Source organism: Akebia trifoliata, chromosome 8 (genome assembly GCF_017979445.1).
Source record: "Akebia trifoliata isolate Shusen 1 chromosome 8, ASM1797944v1, whole genome shotgun sequence".
Taxonomy (NCBI): domain Eukaryota; kingdom Viridiplantae; phylum Streptophyta; class Magnoliopsida; order Ranunculales; family Lardizabalaceae; genus Akebia; species Akebia trifoliata.
In genome coordinates, this window is record NC_141382.1 from 6,774,091 (window position 1) to 6,785,341 (window position 11,251).

The following is an 11,251-nucleotide window of genomic DNA, read 5'->3' on the forward strand; positions in this document are numbered from 1 at the left end:
TAGAACCATGGTTTTAAAACTCTTTTTGACATCTCGTCCATGAACAAGATTAAGTCATCTTGGACGAGTTTTTTGATACGTTTAAGTCATCTCGTTCAACAATGAAAAAAAAAACCTGTTTTTAAATCTTATCTTATCCGATACGTTTGACTTATTTATCTGTCTTGTTGGTGGACGATACCAAGACATATCGGACAAGTCGTCTCAGTCTCAAACGAAATTTAAAACCATGTATAGAACAGGTCTTAGAGGACTTCTTAAAGGGCCTACCTAAATAAACATAACTTGTCCTGAGAAAGATGTGACTTTGTGATGTATTATCAAATTCTAATCTCTATATTAAAGAAATATTTTTTTTTATAGACAAATTTCAGTTTGGAGTTGAAAGTTACTATTTTTAGTAATATTTTTAACTAATTTTTAGATTTAACAATATTTTGGAAACTAGTCTAAAGTGCATTGGTAGTATAGTCTAAAGTTTGGTTTAAGAGATTGAAAATATATATTTGTATGGACTTTTGGTTCAATAATATTTACCAATTAAAATTTGTTGCTTAAAGAATTTCTTCTCTCATTCAAGGATTTGTTACAAGGACGGACAGTTTGTCCATTTCACCATGTTTACATAGGAATCTGTTTTCTAGGGAATCTCTATTAAATATCTTTACATTGATCTATACTATTCATCTTGAGACTACAATTCCTATCTAATACAATTTGCCTTTATGTTAATTTCTTTTTATATAATTCAGCCATATAACCCAAGGATAATGCTGAAGTGACCCAAGATTGTGCCTCATATCTAACTTTCCTGACTTCGAAGATTGTACAAATGATAGATATGAGGTACAATCTTGAGGTCACTCCAGCATGACTCATATCTCAAATATGGGCATCTACGCTCGATAACTTGACCCTTCTTTTAGCATGTGCTATTTTTGGTTCTAATTCTCATTATGACGTTTTGGGAACTAATCCTTCTCCGATCTTGAGTGTATTTTGGGAACCCACATTCACATTGGTTCACGTATATTGAAAAACACCCCAACCTAATCTAATATGGGTATTTTTGTAAATTTGAAATTCTTTTTAATACATGTGGACTAAGAGAATGTGGGGTCTCCAAAAAAAGAACTCTCCAAAATTGGCTTCTCAAACTTACAATTTCGAAATCCATTCCCCATGAACAAACTTGCTCCATCATCTTTATGAGGTATATTTTTTTTTTAATACTTTAAATGCTAAAAACCAATTACTCTAATGAAATATTTCTTATTGTAGCTAGTAGAAAACAAGGATTTTATAATAGTAAAAAAAAAAAAAAAAAAAAAATGTTACTGAAACTACATAATTTATCCAAAACATTCAAAGTGGAAGAAATTTTAATTATTAAAAATATGTTAAAATTAATCAAGAATTATTTGGTTATAATTAGTTGGAGGTTCTTAGTAGAATCTCAACTCTTGTAATATTATGTACTAACCAAGCTAATTAGTAAGTTTTTTGTTTGACCAAGAAGTCAAAACAATTTTTGACTAATCAACCATCAAATATATCTACTTTGGTCTCCATGAAATTGATTGACATTAATTATCTTCTATTTAAAAAATAGTTTTAATCTTTCCATTTGACTAATCGTTTATTTAGGACTAAGTTGCACCAAAATACATGTATATGCGGCAACCTTCTTTTCTCAGCCGGATCAATTCATCCATTCAGCTGAGATGTATCCATTCGACACCATCACCTTCCATGTCGGATCCATGTTTTTACCGAAACATCTCGACAAGACTGCTGCATGTAATTATCTAGTTGACACGTACACATTGAATTTTACAAGTTAAAGAACCGTGGATCGTCCATTTTTTGTAAATCACTTTTGATGGGGTTAGAAGTTTCGGAATGGGATGATTTTTTGTGAGGAAGGATGATCTCCTAATCATCTCATTCCATAACTTCTAACCCATACATATATATATATATATAGCGTTTGAAGGCCCTATATGTTCATGCTTAATGTTTTTTTTTTTTTTTTTTTTGTGTTTTTTTAAATTTTTTTTATTTATAGGATTAGGGTATTTTAAGGATGTGATTGCGAATATGATGTATGCTAATGCATGATATTGTCATCCCATGAATAAGTACTCCGTATGCATGTTCAAATTTAGAGGACGCTTACATGTATGCATTACCCTTCATGCCGAAAATGTGCTAAAAAATGATTTGTTAGGTGCAACATATTCATGCACCTACATACATGCATGTATTCCAGGATCCAGGATTGCTAAGCGGCCAAGGTGCGGGGTCCTTTGGTTTGGATTGTCAGATTTTAATTCTAGTTTCTGATTTTGGATTGTAGAACTAATTTATATAAAATGATTTCAGAATCTAGAATTTAGAATTTTCTTTTCCTGACCATACGAATTGATGAACTAGGAAACATAAGGAGGACACCATCCTCTTCAAAACCTTCATTCTTTTTTTTTCTTCAAAAATCTTATTTAACATTCTTTTATTTTCATTTTCAAAATAAGAAAGAGATAAGGAATTTTAGGGGGGATGAAGATGGATATTTGGGAAGAAACCTGAAAACATCAGTTATATAATCCCCACAAAAAATTCTCGAATTTTTCCCAAACTATTCTAGATTTATCTGAACTTAACCCAACTGACCCCACCAAATAATTTCCAAATTTGGTCGCATTGCAACTAACAGGAGAAATTTCACAGGGGAAGGTGGCACTAGTGACTGGTGGGGGTTCAGAATTAGGGAGGGCAGTGTGCCACCACTTCATGCTCGAGGGCTCGACTGTGGCCTTCACTTACTTGAGGGATAAAGAAGATGGCAATGCATTGGAGACCATCAAGGTGTTACTAGGAGCCAATAACCGGGACACACAAGGCCTAATGGCTATACCAATCGAACTCTTGGGCTGTGGAAGAATTTTATAAATTATTATAGTCGGATCGATGTTCTAGTCAACAATGCAGCTGAGTCCTCTTCCTCTATAGAGAATATCGACGAACATAGGCTCTAAAGGCTCTTTAGAACTAACATCTTCTCTTGTTAATGGTTAGGTAATAGTGATCACTTTTGTGTTTCCACTTTCAATAGAGAGTTTATTTTGCCTCACCAAAATTTTACCATAATCTCCCCAATTAGAGAACTTATAGAGAACACACCAAACAAAGATATTGAGACACCATAATCAATCTACTGAAATTCTAGAGAACGCATAACAAATAAGAAACACCCCTACCCAATAATTATGATGATGTTTTAGAGGAAAGTGTCAGTATTTAGTCTAAAGAATTGAGTGGTGGTAAAAAAAAAACAGTCATGGTACATGGTTGGGTATGAGGCTGACACGGCAAGGGCAAAGAACAGCACATCTTTTTCCTGTGTATCCCTGATGAAAACGATATAAGGTTCTGTGCCCTTGCCATGTCAGCCGCGTACCACCATGATCGCGTGCATTCATCATGACTCAAAAAATAAAGAATGGCAATCCTCAGTCCACAGCCTACAAGTATTAGGAACTGGAGGTGTCAATGGGTCGGTTTTGATTTGGTTCTACATATACCAAGAATCGAAATCTTAAAAAAAAAAAAAAACTAAGATCCTTGAAACCATTACCCGGCCTTACAAAAACTAGTTACCCGCTGTCTTAATTCGTAAGATGGACAATTATGTCTGAATGAAAAAAAATTAGAACTTAACAAAAAAAAATTGTGTAATTACTCACTTGACAGTTCATACCAACAATGAATTCTTCAAACAAATTGAACTCTTGAAAAGAAAATCTTAGAAAATTAGCTTAGGAGTCTTTGTTTGTATTTCAGATAGAGAAGGAATAGGAATGTAAACCAATGTTTGTGTTGAAAGAAAGTAAAAAGAAAAAAAAACCAAATACTCCGAATTCTCTTTAGATTGTAATTTTAGCTACAGTATATTTACTTCTAATTACCTCATTAATTAATATTAGATAAATAAGATACAAGTAAAACAAATCCACTATTAGGTCTCCAAGATGGCTATCCAAAACTAAATAAAAATAATAATTGATTCTTAATAGTAGATCCAAAATCGATTAGATTATGAATACACGGGGTAATTGGGTAACCATTAACAACCTTATTTCAAAAGAATAAAAAATGGGTACGTAGAGAATTGAGTGATTGCTGATGGAAGACTCTGAGAAACCGATTTAATTTTAAGGAACGCCAAACTTTTAATTAGAACACATCAATTAAAATCTAACAAGAAATGAGTGGTAATGCAAGCCTTTTCTTATTTATGATTGAGATGTCATAATAAAAAGATGGTGTGGTGATATAAACTGTCTTCCAGGCTAACCACTGTTAACCTCCTTGAGTCGACTCAGTCAATCATCAAGTCAACCCAATTAAGGATAATGATATATAGGAATGCTCTGAAACAAATGAAGGGAGGGAGCTCCATCATCAACACAACATCAGTGGACGCATACAAGGGTAATCCTAAGCTGATAGACTACACATCAACCAAGGCTGCAGTTGTAGGGTTCACTAGAGGCCTGGCCCTAGAGCTAGCCAATAAGGGCATACGTGTCAATGCTGTAGCCCCGGGGTCCATCTGTACCGGGCTGAAACCGGCCTCATTTAGGGAGGAGGGACGGACTCACGTGCCCTTGGGAAGGGCTGCGCAGCCACACGAGATTGCACCATCGTATGTCTATCTAGCATCTGAAGTGGACTCATCTTACTACACTGGCCAGGTCCTCCATTGCAACGGTAGGGATTTCATGATAAGCTGCTTTGCCATGTTTCTTATTAAGTTGGTTATGGATAGCTAGATCACATATGTTCTTACTTTGTTTTTTATTGGCAGGTGGGACTGTGGTGAACAGTTGATGTGTATTTTGAGCTTCTTTTCTAGTATGATATGGACGTGTGTAAGTAAGCGATCGTTGCGACAAGGAACACCTGATCAATGATGGGAATTTCTATATTCAAAGAAAAATATCAAACTATGTACTTTTGGATTTCAAGTCAACCTTTTTATGCGTTTATAGGAATGCTTGAAACATTGAAACAATTAATTTTGTGATCAATTCAATCAGCTAATTGGTTGGGCCAAAGTCAAGAAATGGGTCAGCTAAATCGATGGTGAATATTATTCAATTTGATTGATTATGGGATCTCCCTAGGTGGTTTAATGTCGGATTTTAAAATCAATGTTTTTATTAACTTTTGGTACGGTTAAGATTGTGACAATGCATTGTTGAAATTATAGAGTTTTGATTTTAACTGAATCTTCCTTTTGTTATTAATTTAGTGGGGTTCTCTATTTTTTTTTTTCTTTTTTTCTTTTTTCAATTCTCCGTTTGATGTTTAAGGGGTTCTCTCCATTTATTTATTTATTTGTTTTTTTTTTAAATTGTCGAATCTCTCTTCATTAATAAACTCTGGAGATTCTCACTCATTATGATGTGTTCAACATCTATTTCTTCTATGAATTTTCATATTTGGATTCCATTTTTCTGTCTAAAACACGCTCTATTTACTCTCTTGTTTGATAACAATTGCAATGCCACTATAAAAGAAACAAGTATTTGATTCAAGCAAAAAACCTTTGTTTCAAACACCATGATCGATTTGCAAAACATAAAGATACCAAAATAAAGAAACCACGAAGTTTTACATTAATCAAGAAAACAATATAACATTTGAATTAATATGCAACAGTGAAAAAAGAGTGGCAAAAGTTTACACCACCAAATTATTTGCCATTTGCGATTGAATCATTGAAACATACCTCGACTCCTTTCCCACCAATTGCAGCTATGAAGCACTGGAATCCACATGACTGGAGCTCAGCAATGACTTTGTCGATAACTGTTCCTGATAACACTGATTCATGTGGTCAAGGAACCCACTGTCAAAGGGAATAATTTCAACAACAAAAAAATGACAAAAATATAAGAGCATGAAATTGAAATATATGACATACATATCGTCTCCGTGTTTCAACATAATCAGACTATTTCAATATTGCCGTCAATTATAGCTATTGTTTGATAGTTGTGATAGTTAATATGAACTTTTGGTGCCCCTATTCTCTCCAATGTATTGAAAGGCCTAAGCCTCAAGGAGATAAAATAAGCAAAAGTTGTTTTGAGATGGTTTGGGTATAAGCAAAGAAGACAAATAACAGCACTCGTGAGAATGAATGCTTGGTGCAATGAACTCTAAAAGGAAAGACGAATTGCCAAGCCCCTTACTGGAGATAAGGTGTAGACGATGATAACCGGAACTGAAGTATTTTAGGAAATATACCTCTCAACATGTGACTCAGACAGTATGGCATGTCCAAGTATAGGGTTTGGTTCCATGTGCTTGATCGTCGTCGACAAATGTGAATCAAGGAGGGTCGGGTAAATAATTTGAATTTCATAACAAGCCTTGTCCCAAAGATTTGGATTTAGCTAAACGAGTCTTGTTCATTCATTCCAATCTATTCAAAGCCAAGTCTTCTGTTATTGAAAGTGAGTTCATGTCTGCTTTCATTATCTCCAACCACCTTTTGGGTCTTCCTTTGCTCTTTCAGGACCTTCAACTTAAATATTTTATCTAATTGGGGTTGTAATTGGTCAATATTGAACATGGCCAAGCTATCTAAGTTGACTTTCTCGTTGCTTATCGCCTATTGGAGCTACTCCTACATTTCCCCAAATGCGTTTGTTTCTAATTTCATCTTCCCTAGCACTACCAATCATTTATATCAACATCCCCATCTCTGTCACACTCAATTTATTAACATAATGCTTCTTGACAGCCTGAGATAGAGCTCCACAAAGCATAATTAGTCTTACCAATGCGTTATAAAATATACCTTTTAATTTTATTGGTATGCATCTGTCACATAGCACTCCTGAAGCGCACCTCCACTATAAACACCCAGCTCCGATTCTATGGGCAACATCTTCCCTCAATCCTCATATATAATATGTCTGAGACAGTGAAAGTGGTCACTTCGAGGTATTTTTAGACACTCAATTTTTAATGGACATTGAGTATCAATATTAAATTTTCATTCCATATAATTTGTCTTGGTTTTACTTATTCTAAATCCCTTGGACTCCAACATCTCTATCCATAATTCTAGTTTTGCATTGATTCCATCTCACCCAATGCAGGATGTTAGTGTTAGTTTGTTGGACAACCTAGTAGTACCAGTCCCAAGTATCCCACAACTAAGATCACCTATTTCTCGGAACCAATGGGACCTGCACCGACTCTAGTGCATATAATAGAAATGTTTCAGTATTGGACCCACAACTAATAGGAACCTAAAACTGTTGTATAAGATACCTATTAAAAAAACTGTTGTATGAGAAATGATTCCAAATATGCTTGATTAAGTATGATAATGATGATTTAATTTTGAGATGCTCATGTGCGCATTTTCTGCAAATTAAATTTGACAATTTGATTTTTCTGTTGTAATTTTTTATTTCATTTATAAAGGGAGAGTAGAATAGTTCAATGAAAAAACCAAAAACACATCCAGAAATACCCTATTAAGCGTACCATTATTACCTAATCAAACAATCCAGAATAAAGTTTAAAACAATAAAGAAAAGTATATAATTAGAATAACAATATGGGAAAAAAAGAAGAAAAAGGAACATAACATACACAATAACTAGTTAAGGCATCTACTCTATACAAGATCAGAAAATATGTTATGGTTATAAAATATAGAATCTGAAACTAGGAACAAATGAAAACGATAAAAATTCATAAAAGTAAAATTTAAAGATGCATATTAACTGAATACGAAAGTGGATACGTGCTGGTAACAATGTCAAGACACAGCCTCCGCCCCCAGCTCCCGTTAACTTAGAAGCTAACTTATACTTCAAAGTTGTTCGAAGAACAGTTTCTATAGAAGCATGACTAACACCCATACATTGGAGCAGACCTTGATTCATCTCCATCAACTCTTCTAGTTTCTCTTCATTCTCAGTTATAGATAAGTCATCAAGAGCGGTCGACTGTATAATGGTAGATAATTCCTTGCTTATAGAATCAACCGCACTGAAAACAGTAGACATAGCGTTTGGATGCCTCAATGTCCTCTTGGAAATTCCAGCAACCAATGCCTTTGTGTTCCTCCCGACCTTTGTGTCGGTGATAAGCATCTTGAGTGGCATTCTGGACTTAATAAGAGTCAAATTACCTGACTTGAACATGATCATGTTCCCTGTTACATAAACTCATGTCACGATATATCTCCAAATACAAAAATTCTCTAGCAAATTAGAGAAATCTCGTACGACTCAAATAATAAAATTGAGAAGAAAAATAAAAGAGCTGCTATTGGCAACCCTACTTTTACTTATTACACCCCAATTAAAAATAAAGAAAATAAGTGAAGGGTTGAAAATAAGTAAAAGTTGGGGTGCCAGTAGAAGCACTCTCGTTTTTCTTTTTTGCTAGATTTCTATTTTTTGGGTTTAGTATTTTATATGAGCCTAATCATAATTGCAAACAACTACAGAAATTGTGTGAACGAGTGTTGTAATGTTGACATTATAATCTGAACCAAACCTGATAAATTTTGAAGAGCGTGTTTTAATCTTTAATTGGGGTGTGATAAGTAAAAGTTGGGTGCCAATAACATCTCTTAAAAATAAACATTTTGTGAGTGTGTGTGTTAGTGAGAGATGACTTAATTCTCTCAAGTCACAAAGATCACATACCAAATGTGCTTACAGTGTTGTCGATTCCAGAGGGCTTTCCATGAATTACTTTTTCACCTTCGAAAGCCCATTTGTTCACTAACTGAAGCTCGTTCTCCCCGAAGGATAACCAACCGTGGTGGCTCAGATCCAAATTTACTGCATTTGACAATGCAAGTAAGGCAGCTGAGAGTGACACACAAAATGCAGCGGATGAACCCAAACCCGAACCCAAAGGAAGATTGGAAGTGATAACGGTTGTTGAAGGCTTATAACTGACAAATAAAACACCAAATCGAAGACCAAAAATAGTTAGAAAGAATAGATGAGATGAAGAAGAAAACCCGAATAATATATTTACCTGTGGATTGAGGTGTACATCCAAAGAAAAGTAGAAACTCCAGCAGCCACTCCAATTTTTTCCTCTGGAATACTTTGTTCGTCGACTAGAACAGCAATTGATTTCATTGATTGTGGTGTGCAGGGTGATGGTGTTGAAGCAAGAGGAATGTCTAATTCGGGAAGCAACGCTTTGATTCGGCCAATTGGCCATGAAAGCTCTAATCCCATATCCTTGAGATGAAGTTTTAGTGACCCATCATCACTCTCTGCCACCAAACAAAAAACATAAAAAAAAGATTTAGAAAAATTCAGTGAACACACACACACATTCATTAATATACAAACAAAAAAGAAAAATGGAGGCAAAAGTAATTTAACTCTATGGAAGAAGAACAAATCACACACACACACACACACACACAAATCATTAAAAAAAAGAACAAAAAAGAAAGAAAATTGGCAAGAGTAAATGAACTCTATGGAAGAAGAACAAGGGTACACACACACACACACAAATTCATTATAAAAAAAGAAATAAAATCGGCAAGAGTAAATGAACTCTATGGAAGAAGAACAAGGGTACACACACAAATTCATTAAAAAAGAACGAAAAGAAAATTGGCAAGAGTAAATGAACTCTATGGAAGAAGAACAAGGGTACACACACACACACACACACACACACACACACACAAATTCATTAAAGAAAAGAACAAAAAAGACAGAAAATTGGCAAGAGTAAATGAACTTTATGGAAGAAGAACAAGGGTACACACACAAATTCATTAAAAAAAGAACAAAAAGAAAATTGGCAAGAGTAAATGAACTATATGGAAGAAGACCAGGGTTACACATACAAACACATTCACAAACAAAAACAAAACAAACAAACAAACAAAAAACAAAAAAAATTGAAGAAAATTGGCAGAGTATAACTCTATAGAAGAAGACAACAAAAAGAGCAAATTTTGCACAGAATATCTATTGGATATTTAGATTTTCCCACAAATGGCCAACATTCGATCATTAACCACCATTTTCTACATGCTTATACGAAGACTTGTAAGACTTGTATCATTCCCATTACCGAGGGCCCATATTTTTCAGTTAAATTGGAGACTTGGTATCAATTACATAACGGACACATAAAATGTCTTTAAAAAGGAACATTTTTTTTATGTGTTAGATTTGATCTGTTTTATGAAGCTGTGGGCTGCTCTCCAAATCAGGAAATCTCAAATGGGTATCTTAAATTCATCATTTAAAAAAAAACCAAAATCACCTCAAGACCCAATTTTCAGTAAATAGGATCTAAGAGGTTTGATTCCTTAACTATCTATCTCTACTCGCACAAACAACTAAAAAAAGAGAGAGTTTTCGACTAAAATCTCGAACCAGAACAAGATGAAATCCGGAGAGAAACTTGGGTGTAGAGATCAATGGATGCAGCGATGGCCGTGGATCCATGAACGACGGCATGCTCGCCGGAAAGTATGATTTTTCCGGGGGCACGAGCTCTGACCTCCATTTCCTCTCTGGTGACTCCGTGTGTCTCTCTTACTCTTCTTCATGTGTTTAGAGTGTCCTATGAGTAGTACCGAACGAAGATGAGACAAAATCTTTGCAAATTCCCAGAGCAAGCAGGTCTCATGGGCCCACTAAATATCTAAACATTTTTCATGGGGACCATTTAGGAGGACTCATCTACTTCTAATCCATAGGGACCATTTAGGGGGACTCATCTACTTCAGCTGTACCTACCCCCAAGATTAAATAATAGGAAATCCAATGATTACCAATCAAGCGAAGAAAAAAGACTAATCAAAATCATGAAGACCAGATCATTCAAGTACTTAGAGAACTTTAAAAAAAAAAAAAACTAATCAGATATTTACTTTATATCAATAAATATTAGTTTTGTTCAAGAAATATATACAACTTTTTCAATTACTTAAAATAAAGATTAATGTTAAGTGATCTCAGTGGGGGACACATATGGGAAATCTTGATGTGGTGGTGTGCACATGCTTGTAGATATATTTTCTCCGAGATACAAGTAAAATATATCTACCGACATGCATACGCCACTACATCAAGGTGTCCCTCGTTGAGATCACTCCAGCATGACTTTAAAATGAAACATTGAATTAAAAATCACATCTGTGTACGTTCATACACATTAG

The 11,251-nt window shown here is 34.6% G+C and overlaps 1 protein-coding gene and 1 pseudogene across 1 annotated transcript; one reads left to right on the plus strand and one right to left on the minus strand.

Annotated features, from left to right (window-relative positions):
- Positions 1–4,442: 4,442 nt before the first annotated feature.
- Positions 4,443–4,893, plus strand: LOC147395792 (NADPH-dependent aldehyde reductase 1, chloroplastic pseudogene; annotated as a pseudogene).
- Positions 4,894–5,634: 741 nt separating this feature from the next.
- LOC147395793 (mevalonate kinase-like) lies at positions 5,635–10,664 on the minus strand. Its single transcript, XM_086451161.1, has 5 exons — positions 10,464–10,664; positions 9,088–9,334; positions 8,748–9,001; positions 7,835–8,248; positions 5,635–5,892 (listed from the first exon to the last, which is right to left on the minus strand). The coding sequence occupies exons 1-5, from the start codon at positions 10,594–10,596 to the stop codon at positions 5,762–5,764; spliced, it is 1,179 nt and encodes a 392-aa protein (XP_086307287.1). The 5' UTR covers positions 10,597–10,664; the 3' UTR covers positions 5,635–5,761.
- Between the last annotated feature and the right edge of the window lie 587 nt (positions 10,665–11,251).